Source organism: Heterodontus francisci, chromosome 3, assembly GCF_036365525.1.
Source record: "Heterodontus francisci isolate sHetFra1 chromosome 3, sHetFra1.hap1, whole genome shotgun sequence".
In the NCBI taxonomy this organism is placed as follows: Eukaryota; Metazoa; Chordata; class Chondrichthyes; order Heterodontiformes; family Heterodontidae; genus Heterodontus; species Heterodontus francisci.
Genome location: NC_090373.1, coordinates 111,648,729 through 111,671,148, shown reverse-complemented (window position 1 = coordinate 111,671,148; position 22,420 = coordinate 111,648,729). Strand labels below are relative to the sequence as shown.

Here is a 22,420-nt window from a genome sequence, read left to right as displayed (position 1 = left end):
TGGCATACGTTGTCCAGGCCTCGCTGCCGTAGAGCAAGGTACTGAGGACACAGGCCTGATACACTCGGACTTTTGTGTTCCGTGTCAGTGCGCCATTTTCCCACACTCTCTTGGCCAGTCTGGACATAGCAGTGGAAGCCTTACCCATGCGCTTGTTGATTTCTGCATCTAGAGACAGGTTACTGGTGATAGTTGAGCCTAGGTAGGTGAACTCTTGAACCACTTCCAGAGCGTGGTCGCCAATATTGATGGATGGAGCATTTCTGACATCCTGCCCCATGATGTTCGTTTTCTTGAGGCTGATGGTTAGGCCAAATTCATTGCAGGCAGACGCAAACCTGTCGATGAGACTCTGCAGGCATTCTTCAGTGTGAGATGTTAAAGCAGCATCGTCAGCAAAGAGGAGTTCTCTGATGAGGACTTTCCGTACTTTGGACTTCGCTCTTAGACGGGCAAGGTTGAACAACCTGCCCCCTGATCTTGTGTGGAGGAAAATTCCTTCTTCAGAGGATTTGAACGCATGTGAAAGCAGCAGGGAGAAGAAAATCCCAAAAAGTGTGGGTGCGAGAACACAGCCCTGTTTCACACCACTCAGGATAGGAAAGGGCTCTGATGAGGAGCCACCATGTTGAATTGTGCCTTTCATATTGTCATGGAATGAGGTGATGATACTTAGTAGCTTTGGTGGACATCCGATCTTTTCTAGTAGTCTGAAGAGACCACGTCTGCTGACGAGGTCAAAGGCTTTGGTGAGATCAATGAAAGCAATGTAGAGGGGCATCTGTTGTTCACGGCATTTCTCCTGTATCTGACGAAGGGAGAACAGCATGTCAATAGTCGATCTCTCTGCACGAAAGCCACACTGTGCCTCAGGGTAGACACGCTCGGCCAGCTTCTGGAGCCTGTTCAGAGCGACTCGAGCAAAGACTTTCCCCACTATGCTGAGCAGGGAGATTCCACGGTAGTGGAAGCTTTATAGTGCTTAACAAACGACTGACCACCTCCAGGCGCTTAGCCATTGTCTCTTGAGACAAGGAGGCCAAAGAAGAAGAGTATTTGGTTCTGTTTAGTATAGTTGCTTGGAGGATTCTGCTGCAGTTGTAACAGTGTGTCAAAATAAAGTGCTTTTTCCATATTAAAATAAAATGTGCTTTAAGGATTGAGGATAAGGTTGATGGAACAATGCAACTATAGATTAATCCTTCTGTCGGAGGCCTGCTGCTTACCCCCTATCTCTCATTACCTGATCATGTATATTGCAACCATATGTTGCAATTTGTTCAGTTTGGGCCATTTTGGGGTTAAGCATAAACTCAAAAAAAATCATTTCTAATAATTTTAGTTACAGTAGAATATGCATTGTTGAATTTGTTACATTAAATTTTATTTCTATATTTTCTTGTCTGTAAAATGAAACTTTAGCTTTGAAAATTCAGATCAATGTTAGGCCTTCAAAAGAGAGCTGGATAATGATCTGAAGAGAAAAAACATTGCAGGGTTACAAAGAAAAGGCAGGGGAGTGGGACTAACTGAGTTGCTCTTGCAGAGAGCTGACAGCGACATGATGGGCCGAATGGTTGCCTTTTGTGCTGTAACCATTCTATGATATACCATTTTTTATGGGATACTTTGTATTGTATCCTATTTACATTTGAGCATTTTTGCATCTGGACAATGAGAACATTTTCAAACCATCCTTCTCTGAATTAAATGCAGTTGGAACTCAGTTTTGTGTTTTTCAGGTGATTGTGAGGATTTTCTTTGATCGCCACTCTGTCACAAATAGCTTTTCAAATCCTGAATGTTTTAAATCTTTGGATGACCTACAGGATCAAAATTTTCGTATTGAGAGTTTAACTACAACTGTGTATTGTAGATGTGGCTAATTGTGTAACAATTCCTTTACTGCAGTGGTGTTTATAATCTGTGGTGGCTACTTGTGACTCTCAGCAGATTTCCTGTTTCATGTGTTTCTGTTTTGCTGGCTTGGGGGTTTGTACAACTGGGATTCAGTTCTACTTCTGCACTTTTTCTCAAGTGAGAGGAATTACATTCTCTACAGTGAAATTTAGGACCCTATTTAAAAAACAAAAATTAGTTTGACAGTTGTTGTTTTTTAAGTTATAAAATTTTACTCAGTGCCACAGAGATGTTCGAAGAAGTGAGCAAAAGCTTGGTTATTGAGAGGTTTTAAGGAGTATCTTAAGAGGAAGGAGAGGCAGAGAGATTTCGGGAGGGAATTCCAGAGCTTGGGTTCTAGGCTGTCAATGGTGGAGCGATGGAAATCGGGAATGCACGAGAGACCAGAATTGGAGGAATGTAGAGATCTTTGCGGATTGTAGAGCAGGAGGAGGTTAGAGATAGAGGGTTGAGGCCATGAAGGATTTGAACACAATGATAAGAATTTTAAATTGCATCATTTTTCTAGCTGTGCACTTGCAAGGTTTGTGTTAGAGTTGTTACCTCAAAGCTGAGTTGTGTCTTCTGATTAACTGAACAAGCATAAAGCTTGCAAGTGCCCAACTGTTCCATTATTGATGAATCTGCCAAGATAAGTCACATTGTGCTCTGAGCAATTTAGCTGCAGCTGGATTTCAGAAGCTTTTCTATCATAAAAGTACCGTATTTGTTGTGTTTCCTCGGACTTGTTTTGAAGCATCTTGTGGTTGGATAAAGAGAAATGGACATCTATGAATTAAATCATTTTCCATTTTATTCCGTTTTCTCTTTCCCTTTTATTCTACTGTTTAATTTGCTTATTTTATGCTGCCTTTTACAATTTCTGACCATAGAGAGCTATATAATATTCAGTAATGTGTAATATACTTACTGGGGAAGCTGCACACTATTGAATTTAAAAGCTGGTATTAATTGCTGCAGATATGTCTTGAAATGTGTGGAATTCCACTTTAAGTTCCTTTCAGATTAGGGAATGTGTTGGCATTTTCTCTCCAGTAACAGGTGTTGTTTAACAAGTACTCGTTTGATGTCAGTACCTACTTGGAGGTAGACATTTAAGTTTTACGACACATTGCTTTTTGATCAGGAAAATAACAGTGTGTACGTGTGTAAGCATTGCAAGTATAGAAGTTGACTCACCAGTGCCTAATGCTGGTTAAAGATTCATATTTGAGCCGACTGTTTGATAATAAATGCTTTAACTTCGATATTAATCACTTTGTGCTGATAATGTTAGACACACACTGATACAATTTTGAAAACCTGCCACTGGATTATAAATGTGATTTTTCTCCAATTACTGCAGAGGAGTTAAATCCATAGTTTGAAGGTCCTGAACCACCTTTCCTGTGGATCTGCACCTGCAGGAAATAGCAAAAGTTTTGATCAGTTGGAAATGTTTCATTGAGTCTAGGTTTGAGTTGGAGAATTGGAGCATTGAATTTGAGGATATTTGCCATAGCAATAGCCACAGAGGTGATTAACTTTTAGACTGCATTCTTGTAAGCTTTAAAGGCTGTGTCTATATTTTGATTGAGATGGATTTCCAGTTGAGTTTAAGCAAGAAGCCTGGAATAGTTTAAATAGGTGGATGCTGTAGTGAGGTCAAAGAGGCTCTTTTGGGATGGACGATGGATGAGCCAGAATGGGCCTATATTCTTCCTCGTCCATATTGTATGAGATCCTTAAGACTAATCGAAAAAAATTTTTTTAACCCTAAATTTAATCTCTCACAGCTATAAACTTCAAAAAAAATTATTTGTGCAATATAATGATTTATATAGTTCTTCCAAATTCCCAGTATATCATTTCCATGAAAATGAATGATTTTACTAATCTGAGATGAGATTCATGTCTACCATTCATCCATTTGACAACCTGGTAAATTGTCCTGTTTGGGGTACAGAGAAAATCCAAGTCACTGCTGGTATTGTAAGAAGTTCTTGAACTTAACACTGACAGAAGCAGCTAGTTCATGCCCAAACAGGGAACATATGTTTTTCTTTTTTTCTCTCTCTCCCCTCCACCACCACCCCCCCCCCCCCATCCCACTTTGTGGCTCATTATTCCATTTGCATCACACTGGGTTCAGTTCTCCTGCTGCAAACTGCTTTTTTGCTGTGTAACAAGGTTATTGTATTTGCAGAAAGTCCAAATTGCAGCAAACAAACAATTTTATAACTTGTGACTTTCTTTTGGAATAAAAACAAAGTGCTGGAAATACTCAGCAGGTCAGGCAGCATCTGTGGAGAGAGAAGCAGGTCTGTGACCTTTCATCAGAACTGGCAACGGTTAGAGATGTAATAGGTTTTAAGAAAGTAAAGCGGGGGTAATTGGTGGCGGGGAGGAGAACAAAAAGATAGGACAGAGGGCTGGAGAGATTAACTGACAAGGAGGTCATGGAGCAAAGGCAAAGAGAGTGTGCTAATGGTGTGGTGAAAGACAAAAAACATTAGTGCAGAGAGAGTGTTAATGACAAAATAATGAGCCGTCTGAGCCAAACGCACAAATATGAAAACCCAGTTTAAGGTAGGCATATGGTCAAAAAAACCCAAAATAAAATAAAAAAAAAAAAAGGGCCAGTCACACTCTGAAGTTATTGAAGTCCGGAAAGCTGTAGCTGCCTAATTGGAAAATGAAGTGCTGTTCCTCGAGCTTGTGTTGATATTCACTGTAACACTGCAGCAGGCCAAGGATAGACATGTGAGCAGGGTGGTGTGTTGAAATGGCAACGTGATTTTTGGAAATATTTATGTAGCCAACTTTCCTTTACCCAAGATACCAACACTGCAATTTTTTTTACACATAGGCAGCAACTAAAGAGGTTTTGAGTACAGCTGAGTACCAAAGTCAATGGTTCTGTGTCACTGCAAGAAGATATTTAGTCGATCCTTTTTTTCACCATTGGTCTTGCAATTTGCTACTGTAAACCAGTTTTCTCAAATGTAGGCCAAATTGTTTGTTGTCCTTGATGAGGTCACTGACCAGTTTTGACTGCTCCAATCTTATTACTGTCACTTTGACTGCTGTTTTGCTTATTGTAATCACTGTTTTTAATCATCTGACTTATGTGTCTTTCAGGTATTTTCAAGAGAAATAATTCCAGGTTAATGGAGGAAATCTTAAAGCAACAGCAAGAATTACTAGGTCTGGACTGTTCAAAGTATTCTACTGAATGTTTAAATAGTAACACGAAAGTTGAACAAGGTGGGCAACTTTATTGACTATCTTATTAAATGTGACATTTTTTCAATTGCATTTCTGTAGCTTGAGGCCCATTTTGAAAGATTAAGTTATACACAAATCTCTAACGTCCATTGCCGTAGGAAGTCATTTTATGATTGGATTTGTACAGTGCCATGTTCTATATCCATTGTGAATATTGTCTTATAATTAAAAGTGTAGACTTTATTATGGTTGGCAATGCATCAGTTGTAACATTTGCTATGATGAGCTGGTTGTTGTGGCTAAGTTTATGAAGCAGATTCTTCTCTGTACAAATCCTCACTTGAAAATATAATACACAGGCCAATTCATGAAACTGTCATTGGTAATCTGCAGGCCATTTTCACTCCATCCCTAATATCAAGCAATTTGGATAGATTACTTAACTTCTATGTAGTAACCAAAGTTTCCATTTTTAGATTGCTAACTTGCATGGGTCCCCTGTAATAATTGGAGGAATTTTGGTCACTCAGTGGTCCTTTCATATACAGAAAAAAAATGTGCAGCTGCTTTTATCCATAATGTATATCACTGTTTTAGATGCATTATCGTACTCTAGTTAAATGGTCAGGTTCTTGGGCTGTTTGTCTGCCTCAGTGTTTTGCGGGTGGAAGGGAAAGAAAGGATTTTGGAGATCTCAGCTAACGAAATATTAGCCAGACTGTAAAATCAAATCATAGAATATAGCTGACAAAATCCTGTATTTCTTGTTCAAGCACTGTCAACTCTGTTGTAGTTGTTACAAATTAAGTAGTTGTGCAACCATTATCCTTTTGATGTCCAGTATATTACAATTTTAACTTCTGTATTTCAGTTTTATCTTGTACGACTACAGTGAAAGTGCTTTCGCCGGATGATGGGAAAGCAGATATAGTGAAAGCTGCTAAAAAGTACTGTCAGTTAGTTGCTCAGCAGCAGAGAAGGCCCACTGATCTAAATGTGAATATTATGGACAGTTTGCTTAGAGGTAAGTGCCATCTGTTGGTCAGTGGAAGGAATACAAAGTTTTAATTTGCTTGTACAATTTGAGAATGGGCCCAGAACCAACTCAGTTTCATTTGTGCTGCAGTAAGATACTGTCAGTGATGTGTTTCGTTGAAATTGCTTAATTGTTTTGATTAAAAGCAGTAACTCTAAACACACTCTGTTTTAATGGGCGCTTTTTAAAATTAAAATGCAGTGTTCAAAAGTTTAAAAAGTACAATTTTATTGCCAAAATTAGCATTGTGTCCCTTTTTGTAAAAATTGTACTAAGTTAGCTCATAAATTAAGAGACTAGACGAGCTTGTGATTACTTTAACTTGATTGTAGGAATCGCAGTATCCCTTAGGACTAACTTTATTGGCCCCTTTCATGGTTTTAGTGTCAAATACCTTTACTCTTTTCTGTAGATCCTTTGTTACAATTTAATTCTAATCTGTAAAGAGTTAACTTTTATCATATTTGTTTTAGTTTAGTTTTAGTTTAGAGATACAGCACTGAAACAGGCCCTTCGGCCCACCGAGTCTGTGCCGACCATCAACCACCCATTTATACTAATCCTACACTAATTCCATATTCCTACCACATCCCCACCTGTCCCTATATTTCCCTACCACCTACCTATACTAGGGGCAATTTATAATGGCCAATTCACCTACCAACCTGCAAGTCTTTTAGCTGTGGGAGGAAACCGGAGCACCCGGAGGAAACCCACGCAGACACAGGGAGAACTTGCAAACTCCACACAGGCAGTACCCAGAATTGAACCCGGGTCACTGGAGCTGTGAGGCTGCGGTGCTAACCACTGCGCTGCCACTGTGATCTGTCTTACTACTCTGATGAATGCATGCAATTTGCTTTAAAGAAGTGCACTTGTAAATCTGGGGGAATTGTGGATGGTTCAAACTAAAGTAAATTTTTAGTTATTTTCACTATCCTTGCATTGTTTACAATGCACCACATATTCTAGTCGAGAGAATACGCAGATAACCTGTTCTGATGTCTTTGCCTTCCTGAAAGTAGTGTGTCTGAGGTGTGCAAAAGCACTCCAACTACACAGCTTGCATTTATATAGCAACTTTAATGTAGTAAAATTCCCCAAGGAGCATTATCAAAAAAAATGTTGACACCAAGACACATAAGGAGATATTAGGACAGGTGATCAAAAGCTTGGTTTGAGAAGGAGGTTTTAAGGAGCATCTTAAAGGAGGCAAGAGAGGCTGGGAGATTTAGGGAGTGAATTCCTGAGCTTGGGGCTTAGGCAGCTGAAGGCACAGCCGCCAATGGTGGAGCGATTGTTTTTTTTAAAAATTGGGGGTGCATAAGAGGCCAGACTTGGAGGAATGCCAAAATCAGAGGGTTGTAGGGCTGGAGGAGGGTACAGTGCTATGCAGGAGCGAGTCCATGGAGGGATTGAGAATAAGGGTGAGACTTTTTAAAAATTGAGGCATTGCTGAACTGGGAGCCAATTTAGGTCTGTGATCACAGGAGTGATGAATGAGATTTGTAATGAAATAGATGAGCCTAGAAGCAAGAAAGGGTTTCAGCAGCATCTGATCTGGGGCAGGATTGAAGTTGGCGATGTTACGGAGGTGGAAGTAGACCGTCTTGGTAATGAAGCAGATATGTGGTCAGAAGCTCCTCTCGGGGTCACATACGACTCCAAGATTGCGAACAGTCTAGTTCAGCCTCAGGTAGTTGCCAGGGAGAGGAATGAGGTTTGTGGTGGGGACTGAAAGAAATGGCTTTGATCTTGCCAATATTCAATTGGAGGAAATTTCTGTTCGTTTAGTGCAGATGTTGGACAAGCAGTGTGAGGGTGGAGGGCTCAAAAGTTTTGGTAGTGAGATAGAGCTGGGTGTCGTTGGCATATACGTGAAACCTGACGTGTTTTTGGATAATGTCACTGAAGGGTAGCATGTAGATGAGAAGTAGGAGGAGGCCATCTCTTTTCCTCCCCCACCCTGCCAGATTTCTGAAAAACATCTTCCACCATCAATGCAGTGTACCCATGTAATTTGAGATTCTTTCAATGATGGTAAAAATGTATTTGACAACTGAATACGGCACTTTAATGTTTTTGTTTCTTTGATCCTCTTTAAACTACAGTAATGCTAGTACTGGCTACACCACCACTGTAAAATGTTTAAATCTGCAGTGTTCTTCAGCTATCTTGCTTTTTAGTGCATTAAGTCAAGTTACATTATAATTTCATTTTTATATCTTTGTACTAGACCTGTAAAACAAGAGGCAGAATTGTGCTGTTGATCAGTTCAGTCCCCTGTAGGTGGTTATTTTTCACTAGTCAGCAGACTTATTCTTGCATATAATCACATAAGAAATCTTGTACTGTATGATTTGATACTTGCATATTTAATACACGTAGCTAATTAATTTTTACTTTCTCCCCTTTTAGAAGGTGCGTTTGGTTTACCTGACCCGGATCTAGTTTTGAAATTTGGTCCTGTGGACAGCACACTTGGCTTTCTGCCATGGCACATCAGACTTACTGAGATTATGTAAGTGTCTTTGGGACTCTAAGTACTCTAAACAGACTTTATTTGAAATTAATCAGTTGCATTGTGTATTAGTTTAAATCCTGTGTCATAAGTTTAAAATCTTTCAATGAAAGCATAATTACTGTTTAGTGCTGAGGACACTTGATGGAAGATATTGCTTGTCTGTTTTTTGAAACTATTGTCACAGATGCTTTAACATAATAGAACTTCATTGTTTAGGCAATGGACTGGTATAATAGGAACCTGCAGATCCCCAAAAAGTGCTCTTGTCCATCTTGCTAATAGAGATCATGGGACAGCGATGTGCTGTTGAAGTAAGCTTGGTGAGTTACTGCACTGCATCTTGCAGGTAGTGCATACTGCAGCCCTATTACATCAGTGATGAAGGGAGTGGATATGGAGCCCAAGTGGCAAGGGCAACAATCAAGTGGACTGTGCTGTCCTGGATGGTGTTGAGCTGCTTGAGTGTTGCAGCTGCAGCCATCTAGTTGAGTGAGTATCCTGTCACGCACCTGCTTTGAGTATTGCAGACAGTGGAGCAGCTTTGAATGATCAGGAGGTGAATCACTCTTTGCAAAGTACCCAGCCTCTGCATTGTTCTTGCAACTGTGGGATTCATGTGGCTGATCCAGTTAAGCCTCTGGTCAGTGATCATCCTCAGGATGTTGATTATGGTGCTATTGAAAGTCAGCAGAGGGCGTTGGTTTTCTTGGGTAGAGAATAGCCTGAAGGATTTAAAAAAAAAAAATATCCATTCAACCCATTCACGACCCAGTTCATGAGAGAGGGAATCATTCCAGGGTATGTCAACTTCAAGTGGTTTGTTTGCGCTCTTCCTGTTTTTGATCAACCACTAGGTAACACTGTGGAGCTGTCATGCTGTCTGTGTAGGTATCCACTCTCTTGACTTACTTGTGGCTCAATAAAAGTGTTAATGAATCGTATTGGTAACTTCTTGGGGGAGCACCTTGATCACACGACCATTAGATTTAGTAAAGTTATAGAAAAGGACAATGAAGAATCAAATATAAAAATACACAACTGGTAGAGGGTTAATTTCAGTGAGCCGCAAAGGGACCTGGTGGATTGGAATCAAAGTTTAGCAGGTAAAACAGTAAATGAGCAATGAGATACAGACGAGACCTATTCCCACAAGGGGGAAAGGAAGGGCATCCAAAGATAGAGTGCCTGGTTGACTAAAATTACACAGCTTATGAAACTGAAAAATGAGTCTTATGATAAATGTCTGGTTTATAATTCACTAAATAACCAAGTTGAATAGAAAAATTACAGCGAATAACAGGAAAAGGGAATGCAGGGCAAAGAGTGTATGAGACTAGATTAGCAGGCAGCTTTAGGGAACTCAAAAATTTTTTAAATATGTAAGTAATGGATGAGTGGGGCCAATTAAGGACCAAAAGAGATCATCTTGTGGAGGCAAAGGGCATGGCTGAGGCGCCAAATGAGTACTTTGCATCTGTCCTCACTAAAGAAGAGGATACTACAAATGTCACAGTAAAGGAGGAGGTAGTAGAGAAATTAAATAAGATTTAAAAAAAAAAGGCAAAAAGTAGGTATAAAAAAATTGGCAATGCTCAAAGTAGAAAAGTCACCTGGTCTGAATGGGATACCCAGGAATAGTTATAAGCCATTTAGCCCCTCAAGCCTTTTCTGTCATTCAGTTAGATCATTGCTGATCTCTGTCCAACTCCATATACCCTCTATATTCCTTAATATCTTTTGGTTAACAAAAATCTTACTCATCTCAGATTTAAAATCTAATAATTGACCCAGCATCAATTGCCATTTGAGGAAGAATTCCAAACTTCTACCATCCTTTGCATGTAGAAATGTTTCTCAATTTCACCCTGAAAGGTCTGGCTCTAATTTTTAGGCTATGCCCCCTAGTCCTAGACTCTCCAATCAGCACAAATAGTTTCTCTCAATCTACCCAATCAGTTCCCCTTAATATCTCAAACTTTGAACAAATCACTCCTTCATCTTCTAAATTCTAGGGAATGCAACACCAATTTGTGTAATCGCTCCTTGTGATTTAACCCTTGCAATCTAGGTATCATTCTGGTAGATCTGAGATGCAGTCCCTCCAAGGTAAGGACCATTGTGGAGGTTCTGGCCACAATCGTCCAATCCTCCTTGGATATGGGAATGGTGACACAACGCTGGAAGATTGCAAATGTTACACTCCTGCTCAAAAAAGAGGAAAGGGATAAAGCTGGCAACTAGAGTAAACTTTTTGAGGATGTTGGTAATGGTCTGGGGAACACTTGTGGCAAATGAAACTTAATGCAGAGAAGTGTGAAGTGATTCATTTTGGAAGGAAGAAGGAGAGGCAATCTAAACTAAATGGTAGAATTTGTAAAGGGGGGGTGCAGGAGCAGGGCTATCTGGGGGCGTATGTACATAAGTTTTTGAAGGTGATGGAACAAGTTAAGAAGGTCGTTAATGTGGCTTATCCTTGGTTTTATGAATAGAGGCATGGAGTACAAAAGTAAGGAAGTTATGCTAAACCTTTATAATCTGGTTAGGTCCCATCTGGAGGGGATTGTGTTCAATTCTAGGCACCATACTTTAGGAAGGATGTTAAGGCCTTAGAAAAGGTGGAGAGGAGATTTGCTAGAATGGGATGAAGGATTTCAGTGACATGGAGAGAGTAGAGAAGGTTATGTGAGATTTAATATGAAGATTTTGATGGTGTACATGGAGAATCTGCTTCTGCTGGCAAATGGGTTGGTAACCAGAGGTGATATGAAGTGGAGAAAGAATTACGCAGCGATATTATGATCTAGAATACGTTGCCTCTAAGGGTGGTGGAAATAGATTCGATAATAACTTTCAAAAATGAATTGAATAAATATTTAAAGTGGGAAAAATTTGCATGGCAATGGGGAAAGAGCAGGGAATTAGGACTTATTGAATAGCTCCTTCAAAGAAGTGGCACAGTTGGTCGAATGATCTCCAGTGCTGTATCGTTTATAATTCTGTGATCTGAAAAGATCAATGGAAAAGCAATGAATAGAATCTCTTCAACTCAGACTGAAGACTTTAAAATAATTAAGTTGCTAGAGTGTAGGTACTTGCTTTTCCATTCTGTGCCTTTTTTTAATTCTAGCAATTGGAACAAGAATTTGGTTTAGGCAATTTGAATTCCTTTGACAGTAACAGAAGTCCATGCTCAAAATTCTTTGTTTTTGTTTGACTGCTGTAATCTTGCTTGCCAGAACTGAGGTTGCCGAGCAGAAAAATTATGACTCAATCTAATCCTCTTGTGATCTGGCAGAAGTTACTGAGGAGTGAACAAGAACCCTGGCAATATATTTACTTTTCTGCAGGGGGCAGTATGGCCAATTCATATGCAGTCTTATTATTCCACATGGCTCAATATGACACCTTTGCATTTACTCCATGATTTATTTTTCAATGCAAACCACTTTAATTTTCAAATTGGAGTAGCAGGTATGGTAATGCTTATTCTTTTTAGGGGGTTTTGATAATTTGGAACCAAGAAAGTGTAACAAAATGTTATAATATTGGAGAAGGGAAAGTCGTCTTTCTGCCAACTGAAAAGTGGTACAGATAACTGGTTCTAGAATATTGTGTCTCCACCTAAGACGATGTGATGCCAAATGACCTGCAAAAGACAAGGCTGAAGTGTTTGCAACCATCTTCAGCCAGAAGTGCTGAGTGAATGATCCATCTCTGTCTTCTCCTGAGGTCCCCAGCATCACCGATGCTAGTCTTCAGCCAATTCTGTTCACTCCACGTGATATCAAGAAATGGTTGAAGGCACTGGATACTGCAAAGGCTATGGGCCCTGGCAACATTCCGGCAATAGTACTGAAGACTTTTGCTCCAGAACTGGCAGCGCTCCTGGCCAAGCTCTTCTAGTACAGCTACAACACTGGCATCTACCCGACAATGTGGAAAATTGCCCAGTATGTCCTGTACAGAAAGCAGGACAAATCCAACCCGGCCAATTACTGCCCCATCAGCCTCCTTTCGATCATCAGCAAAGTGATGGAAGGTGTCATTGACAGTGCTGTCAAGCAGCACTTATTCAGCAATAACCTGCTCACTGACACTCAGTTTGGGTTCCGTCAGGGCCACTCAGCTCCTGAGCTTATTACAGCCTTGGCCTGAACATGGACAAAAGATGTGAACTCGAGGTGAGATGAGGGTGACTGCCCTTGACATCACGGCTGCATTTGACTGAGCATGGCATCAAGGAGCTCTTGCAAAACTGGAGTCAATGGGAATTGGGGGCGAAACTCTCCGCTGGTTGGAGTCAAACCTAGTGCAAAGGAAGATGGTTGCAGTTGTTGGAGGTCAATCACCTCAATTCCAGGATCTCACTGTTGGAGTTCCTCAGGATAGATCAGAAGTGGGGATGTTCGCTGCTGATTGTGCAATGTTCAGCACTATTCGTGACTCCTCAGATACTGAAGCAGTTTGTGTCAATATGCAGCAAGACTTGGACAACATTCAGGCTTGGGCTGATAAGTTTCAAGTTACATTCGTGCCACAAAAGTGCCAGGCAATGACCATCTCCAGCAAGTGAGAATCTGCACTCTACAGCCTTCTGGACTCCACATTGCGTTCAACAATTTCAGACCGTGACTGCCTTTTTTATTTTATTTTATTTTTTAACCATCGGCTTGTCTTGTTTTTCAGATTTTTGCTTTTAGACAGAGCTGTTCATTATTCTGCCATTAACAATCTCTCTGCACCAATGTTTTGTCTTTTAATATTACTATTAGCATTCCTTTTGCCTTTGTTCCATGACATCTTTGTCATTTAATTTTTTCTGTCCTCTGCCCTGTAACACACCTTCCCACACCCCCTAATTTACTTGCTCAACGCCTATTATATTTCTGTCCTTTGCCAGTACTGATGAAAGGCTACAGACCTGAAACATTAACTCTGTTTCTCTCTCCACAGATGCTGCCAGACTTGAGTATTTCCAGCACTTCATTTTCATTTCAGATTTCCAGCATCTGCAGTATTTTGCTTTAATTTTAGAGAGAATTGAACTATCTCCCCTTGACCTTCAATGACGTTACCATCGCTGAATCCCCCACTTTCAACATCCTGGGGGTTACCATTGACCAGAAACTGAACTGGACCAGCCATATAAATACCGTGGCTACAAGAGCAGGGCAGAGGCTGGGAATTCTGCAGCGAGTAACTCCCCTCCTGACTCCCCATTGCTTGTCCACCATCTACAAGGCACAAGTTAGGAGTGTAATGGAATGCTTTCCACTTGCCTGGATGAGTGCAGCTGCAACAACACTCAAGATGCTCAACACCATTCAGGACAAAGCAGCCTACCTGAATGGCACCCCATCTACCACCTTCAACATTCACCCACTCCACAGTGGCAGCAGTGTGTACCATCTACAAGATGCACTACAGCAACTTACCAAGGCTCCTTTGACCGCACCTTCCAAACCCGTGACCTCTACCACCTAGAAGGACAAGGGCAACAGATGCATGGGAACACCACCACCTGCAAAGCCCCTTCCAAGCCACACACCATCCTGATTTGGAACTATGTCGCCATTCCTTCACTGTCGCTGGGTCAAAATCCTGGAACTCCCTTCCTAACCCCCCACATGGACTGCAGTGGTTCAAGAAGGTGGCTCACCACCACCTTCTTGAGGGGGCAATTGGGGATGGGCGATTAAATGCTGGCCTAGCCAGTGATGCCCACATCCCATGAAAGAATTTATTCAAAAAAAGGATAAATTAGAAGTACACAGATCCAAACAAAATGTTAAAAGATTGATGGCATGTGAATAAAAATATTGTTTGGAGACACTGAATTTTCAGTAAGCTTTGAGGAAAAACCCTTAATTCATTTCAGCAAAACCAAGCAAATTTCAGTGTTCCTAAACTCAAACCCAAATCTTTAATACTTTGGCTTTTCTTCCTTCAATGTCGGTCCTTGTAAAGGTCAGAAACTTTCATACGGAGTAGTTGTAATTCTATTTTTAGTTACAGAACTGTTTTAACTGCAAGTTAGTTAAATTATCAGATGAAGCTTAGCTGGGTGGGACTCAATAGGAGGCAGCTGAGATCTAGCAGAGCGCTCAGTGGCATTTGCACCTAAGCTGATGGTAAGAAATAAAGTTCAGTTTGGAGAAGTGCAAGGCACTGCACACTAGAAGTAAGAATAGGAGGCACATGTACTCCATGTATGGGATAGAATTTGTTAAGGTAGCGATTGGAAGAAATTAGGGGTGTTAATTGACTCATTTCTCACCATGTTCAACACTCCAGTGGCAATAAACAGTATGATGCTAAATATGAAACATTGCCAGATCTTCAAAGTCCCATAAATTTAAAGCTAGAGTATTGTGTATGGTTCTGCTCGCCACAGTATAAAGGGGCACCCAAGCCTGACAGGGAGTGAAGATCCGAGCAATGAGTCTTGTTTTTTTTAGATAAGCTAAATGTCTTCAGTCTCAAACCATTTACAAGTGTCATTTTAAGGAGATAATATAAGATTCTTAACAGAATATGGAAAGAAAACCCAAAGCAATTTTGGATATAGCAAGACAAGAACACAGATTCATGGCTGTAAAAGGCAAATTTAAGACTGATGTCATCAATTATCTCTTTTTACAAAGGGCAATGAAGATCTAAAGAAAGACTAGTTAAAATATTATGTTGGATCATTTATGAAATTGCTTGATGCTGTAATAGGAAAACAGTGGAATTGGTATTCTGGAAGGATGAGATCAAATGTGGCTGAAGGCTGTTCTTTGTCCAAATCAAATTTGTGTTATAAATTATTAGTTTTATAGTTCTGTTATCCTGGACAATACTGTCAGTGCCATTTTGAAAGGGGTCTACCTCTTGGTGCCCAACATACCTGCCTGTTTCAGACGATAGGCCCGTTTCAATATGAAAATATGGGTCCTAGGATCCCAAATGCTATTTTAGGTAGGAACTGGTAACAGCATGCACTGTGCATACACCATCATTTCTGCGGGCAATAGAGCTGAAGAGGCTCAGCTACAGCAAGTGTAAAATGATTTTTGTCGGACCTGAAGTAGCAGGAGGGCTCCTCCTAGGTCATGACCCTCTCCCTGCACTTGCCTTAATAGTGGCCAAATATTGGCGTGTCTTCATCTGGCAAGGTGTCTGTTTGACATTCCACAAATCGGCAGTCCAGTTCAAATGACGCCAGGACCAAATTGCGGCCGCTGCTTTAGCATGGATGCAGACCATCAGCCAATGTGCTGCATCAGTTGGTCACCCAAAAGTTAAAATCTACTCCCAAGTGGCTAACCTGGGTCTTTTTAAATATTTCTTAACATCTAATGAGTGTATTTTGAATTTCAGGGATGTGGTATGTTGAATTTTATAATTTTCTTTTTGCCCTTTCTACCTCTAGATCATTGCCTTCACACATCAACTTAAGTTATGAAAGATTTATTTCTGCCCTCCAACAGTTTGCAACCTGTGAACAACGTATGGGAAAATGACTACGAGTCAGCATGGAATCCATTCCAGGCTTCAGTTAAAGGGACCTAAACTATCCAATGTTTACACTTACCTGTGAACCATTGAAGCCCAGTTCAGTGTCTTTCTTTATCAACTGAGGATAAAAATGTGTCTTCTTTGTCCAAATCTTAGTTGCAATAGTGTCTGTGAGAGTTAATCTTTTTTTTTAAAAAAAGGAACAAAATTGAGCTTGACAGTAATTCAGGCATTCACAAATGGGACTTTTTTTATATAAAATACTGTATGTTCGAAGGATTATCATCATTGGATTCTTCTTTCTTGGATGATATGGACAAATAATTTATCTACAATGCCTTGCACTAAATAAAGTGTTCAATAAATGTGTAAAAATGATCCTGTTCCAATTTTAAAGTACTATTTTAATGCAACATGTAGAATTTCGATGAATTTTAGTTTGCCTTAAACTAAAGAGTGCACCAGGGATGTTTGATAACACTACTAAAGGTTTAAAAGTACAAAGCAATTTTTTTCCCCCTAAAGTTTTAAAAGTACAAATATGGAAACTAAGCATTGTAAAGTAAGAGACTGCATTATTCCATTGTGTTGTTATGAGGTACAACATGGTTTATACTTGGCTGTTTGTGGTGCAGCTGCACAATCATGGGATAGTTAGCATTCTTTTAGGTGTTTTTGTAGACCAGTGTGAGATTCTGTATTAGCTTCAGGATAAAACCAAACTAAGGCGTGAATTGCCCTTGAATGCTATTGCTGTTCAAACATGCCTTGTTTAGTTATCATTTTATTAGACCTTTTTTCAGTTTCATTGGGACAGATTTATTAGCAGTGATGGGTGAGGGAATCTGTTTAAGTGTCATACATTTTGTATAAAACTGGATATCTAAGAGAAGTGCAAAGGAACAATATTCTTAGGTTTTTATTGCATCATAAACTACAAAAGTGAAGCTCGATTGGTATATTATCCATGCAAGGGATGTGACTTGTACTGTTTACATTTTATTAATATAATATGGCATATACAAAATGCATTTTTTGGGTGAAGTTTTAAAATCTGATTTAAGTCCAAGCCCCAAGTTTCCCCACGATAGGGGCACTGATATAAATTTGTCAATTGTGACTTCAATTGATGCATGGCACACTTGACCGTATATGCAGAGTTATGGTTTTGCAGTGTGTTTTTGCTGTTGTAATATTGTATTATGATGTCAACTTTATTGCTTTACAAGTACAAATATGGCATAGATCACCAGTGCGGAAAAGGGAAATCCACATCCTTATGCCTCATCGCAGCAGCAGGTATTCCGCTACAATAATGTCATAAACGTTATCACCACAGTGAAGAAGAGCATAGAAATCCAGTGATGCATGTCCTTTCGGCTGATGCGTACCCGTCCTTTACATTAATAAACTTAATGCCGTAGATGAGAGTTAGCAGTGTAACAATTTTGCAAAATGGAAGTGCTCTGTTCCTGTTAGTGCCACTAACCAGCACTGGAACTAAATAAGAACTATGATAAAATGCATATGACATTTTGGCTTGGCCTATCTAATTAAAATTAAATCAATAAAAAAGTAATTTGTTATACTACAGCATTGCCAAATCATAGTTGAAGATATAGGCCCACCAATATATGTTCATGCACGTCAGATGGCCAAAGTAATTACTCCAAGACAGTGACTCACATTGGATAAGTGAAGTTATTTCATAATGTATTGACTGACTGCTGTGGTAAAGTGGAGTATGATTAGCTTTCCGTTGGAAATCCAGTCCTCCAGTCCTGAAGTGTTCCAAGTAAATGGATGGCTGTCTTTATTTTTGATTTATTGTTTTTTGCATAGCAAAGAAAAAGTGTTAATCTCCCTTAATTCACAAATCAACTTTGGTTGTTTCTCTGTTTATTTTCTGTAATGTAGTAATTGTTCCTTCCCATAAAGTTGAGTTCATTTTTTTTTTGGGTGGGGGGGGTGCAGTGGTGGTGCAGAAAGGGGCTAAGAGTTGTCTTTACCTAAACCATGTAAACGGTGCCAACTAAACTTTGAAACCCAGATGAAAATGTGTGCTGAATGTATAAATGACGACTGTTTGTTTGTCTCTCAAAACTGGACACTGCGATGTTACACAGAGAAGACCAGCTTCATTTCACCAAGTGGTAATCTTTGGTAATGTACACATTATGTAAAACCATCTTTTACAAATAACAAAACTTGGATTTTATGAATGGAATAGTGTATTATCACAGATGAAAAATAAAAATTCCATTGTAATATTTCTGAACAGTATATAAACTGCAGCTTAACCCATGAGGGGAATGTTTTTTGTTTCTAAATTTATGAATATGGCTCAAATACATCGAGAGAACCATTTTCATTTGAGGTGCCATGTTGTAGGACTGCAGCTTTAAGGCATGTTGGGCAGTAGAAAAAAATGCTTGCTACCAAAGACCAGAAATCTCATGAAGGTACATTTACCAAGCAGCAAAGGAATTTGACATTCTTCAGTGTGTGGCTGATTCACCCAGGATTTGAGCACGTTCCTACTCTGAGCTTATCAGTATTTCTTGATTTAAGATATGTTGATTTTACTGCTGTCCAGGTTTGTATATGCTTGTCATGCTGAGTGGCATATTTCATCAGTGTAGTGGGAAATCTAATGGTTCATGGGTAATGTAGTGGTTAGGTTATCAGACCAGTAATCCAGAGGTTTGAATTAACCCAGCGAATGAAAGTTCAGATCCTGCCACTGCATTTGTGAATTTGAATTCAGTTTAAAAGAATCTGGAAATAATAAACCCGTATAAGTAAAAGTGACCATGAAGCTGTCTGGTTTTATATAAAAACTGATTTTATTGTATTCTCCTGCAATTCTCTAGAATGTTAAGTATACGAAACCTCGCCCAAGTTTTCTCCTGGTGGTTCCTATCTGCATTCGCGCACAAGATAAACATATGGTGCTAATATCAATTTGTTATGGAATCCTGTGGGGTTTTTTTTGCCTTTTCTGTTTACCATGGTTTAAAATCTTATTTTGTCTCAGAGGTAAAGTCCTATATAGCACCTTGGTCTACTCTGTCTTTCAAGATCATCAAATTGCATACATGGTACTTGCGTAAAAGTGTAATTGAAAGCAAAGTGCAGCAATGTCAGTACACTCTTTAACCAATTTCATTTCAAGCTGATTTTTAATGGCACCTGCACCCAGTATGTCCTTCATAAGGTGAGGTGTTCATACTGAATGTAATGCTCCTGATGGGATCTGATTAAGGTTCCCTGTACAAGTGAAGCATAACTCCAGCTCTTTAGAATCATAGATATTTACAGCACAAGAGGAGGTTGTTTAGCTCATTATAAACCTTGAGATAAAGACCAACGTTCCATTAACCTTTTTTGGTTTTTGCAGTTCTCTACCAGCTTTAATTGAGTAGGGTACTTGGGCTCTCATCTCTTTGGATGTAAAGTTAAGAGTATTTACTAAATGGTGAGAAACTACGAACTGCAGAGCATCAAAGTGAATGACCTCACGCTTTCCCCCATATTAAACTTTAGCTGCAATAGTCTTGTTGATACCCCTTTGCAACTTGCTGCTCCCATCGGGACTACATACTTATCCCTCCTAATTTAGTGTCGTGTAGTTTGCAAGGAAGTTTCGGTTCATACCTTTTAATAACCTAAGTCATCTGGCTATTGAGTCCTAGAATGGTTACAGCGCAAGAAGGCTGTTGAGCCTGTCATGTTCATACCGGCCCTCTGCAAGAACAATTTAGCTAGCCCCACTCCCTTCCCCATTCCTTGTAGTCCTATAAATGTTTTCCCTTCAAGTGCTTATTCCAATTCCCTTTTGAAAGCCAAGATTGAATCTGCCTCCACAACCCTCAGTGCTTTCCACATTCTAAGATTTGCTGTTTTTAAAAAAAAAAATATTCTTCCTCATGCTGTCTTTGGTTCTTTTGCCAATCACCTTACATCTGTATCCTCTGCTTCTCGACCGTTCTGCCAATGGGAACAGTTGCGCTCTCTGTCTATTCTTTCTGGACGTCTCATCATTTTGAAAACTTCGATCAAATCTTCTCTCAATCTTTTCAGGGAGAACAACCCCAGCTTCTCTAATCTGTTCATGTAATGAACCATCATCATAAATCATTGCTGCACTCTCTCAAAAGCTGGTATGCACTTCCTAAAGTGTGGTGTCCAGAATTGCGCACAATACTCCAGTTGAAGCTGAACCAGTGTTATTTAAAGGCTCTTCATAACGTCCTAATTTTTGTACACTATGTCTGTATTTATAAAGCCCAGGATCTTCTGCCTTTTCAGCCACTTTCTCAACCTGCCCTGCCACCTTTAATGATTTGCACATGTACCCCTAGGTTTCTTTGTTACTGCACCCCCTTTATTTTGTATTGCCTCTTCTAGTTCTTCCCACCAACATGTACCACTGCAAAGAAAAAGATGTTTTAAGGATCATGAATTCCTCATTTCCTTCTACCTGTTTACCTCATCTCTATATACTGTCATGGGAGGTTTTTTTTCCTGTTCAAAAACTAAGGGGGTCTATATACCTTTAAGAGTGAGAGGTGTTTTTTCTTTCTCTGGGAACAGTGAGTGCGAGCTGCAAGCCTGTTTCTAGGTAGCTGCAAGAGAAATGAGGTCACATGCTGCATTGTATCAATTTGACTGTGTAAAACTGCTGGAACTGGTTTGTTTTGGTAGTTCAGAAGAGCTTCTCTTCCTGAAGGAAGATTCGCCCCTCTCATCAGAAAATCTACATTAGCCTACAGGTTCTGTTTCATCTAAAGAGGAAAAAGACCCTGGAAAGGAATCTTTGCATTGTTGGAGGTAGCAAATTCCTTTCTACTTCCAGTCTCTGAGAAGTCTCTGCCTCAGGAGTGACTTTCTGTTGCGTTTTGTGTTTCTGGGAGCTCTGGAATTATCAGGAAATTTTCCACTATTAGACTGCTAATTCAAAATCCAAATTGACCTGTTGCTATACTCTTTGTTGAAAGATCTGTGTGATGCATGCTGTAGCCGAATTGCCTTGAACACATACCTATTGCAGACTGTTCGTCAAATTCGCCTGGAGACTTCGACTGGCATCTGACTGTTCGCATCTGGAACACCTCACCGATCTGGGAAAACAACCCACCAGGATTTGCAACCCAGTTATTTTATTGTTCCTAAGAGACAGCTCAGATTTAAAGCATTTTTTTAAAAACTGTTAACCGTTGGTTTTTGAATGTATGTGTTTGTGCATGAGAGTTAGGAGGAATAAGAAGTTATAAAGTCTTTTCAGACATAGATTTATTTCAGTATTATTTAAGATTTAGTTTATTAATAAATGATTAATTTGTTGTTTTAAAAAACCTGGTTTGGTATGTTTTATTCTGGGGGTTAGTAAAGTGTTTAATTTGGCTAATTTCCAGTAGGTGGGAAACTTGACTAATATGCTATCACCTGTGGAGTGGTCGGACTGAATTAACAGTGCATTGTTACTGCCTCGGCCGTAATAATACGGAAAAGGAATTTGGATCTTCTTTAAACATTTCTCCTCTTATGTTTGGATATTTTACTTTTAGTAGTTTCCTTCTGCATTTCATTTCACCTGTAAGCGTATTTGACATGTTATCATGAGTCTGAGAAGTACAGGTTAATTTATGCCCTGAAAAATGACAAGTGCATATAGTGGTCATCTCACATACTCTACAGTAAACACAACCAATAAAACCAGACTCACTAGTTCTGTTATGGTAGTTGTTTCTCCTGTATTATCTAGTTGCCCCACCTTATTTCTTGATATAGATCCAAGACTGCCTGTTTGTTGGACTAAAAACATACTGGGGCAAAAACTAGTTTTAGTGTGTTCCCAAACTGCATGGCTTGGGCTCAACAGAAGTTGGGCCTCAAGCCTCATTGTAATAATAGCGGTGTGCTGCCAATTCCTGTCGTGCCTCCAGAGGCAGTTCACCCATTTGTTAGCCAATTTCAGCCTTCGTGCCAGTAGCTTTCAGGAGTGTCCTGGGAAAGAAAGACTTGCATTTATATAACATCTTTCACAACCTCAAGATGTCCAAAAGTGCTTTACAGTCACTACTTTTTGAAGTGCAGTCACTGTTGCAATGAAGGAAATGTGGCAGCCAATTTCTGCACAGCAAACCCTCACAAATAGCAATGTTAGAATGACCAGATAATCTGTTGCAGTGAAGTCAGTTGAGGGGAAAATATTGGCCAGGACCTTGGGG

General features: G+C 39.8%; 1 protein-coding gene across 1 annotated transcript in view; it reads left to right on the top strand.

The window, feature by feature from the left end:
- Positions 1-21,451, top strand: part of nus1 (NUS1 dehydrodolichyl diphosphate synthase subunit) — a 37,614-nt gene extending 16,163 nt beyond the window's left edge. The window contains exons 2-5 of the mRNA XM_068025504.1: positions 5,041-5,166; positions 5,999-6,151; positions 8,582-8,684; positions 16,102-21,451. Of these exons, the coding sequence (XP_067881605.1) occupies positions 5,041-5,166; positions 5,999-6,151; positions 8,582-8,684; positions 16,102-16,192 (473 nt within the window). The 3' untranslated portion in view covers positions 16,193-21,451. The remainder of the gene's footprint in view (positions 1-5,040; positions 5,167-5,998; positions 6,152-8,581; positions 8,685-16,101) is intronic.
- The last annotated feature ends 969 nt before the right edge of the window (positions 21,452-22,420 follow it).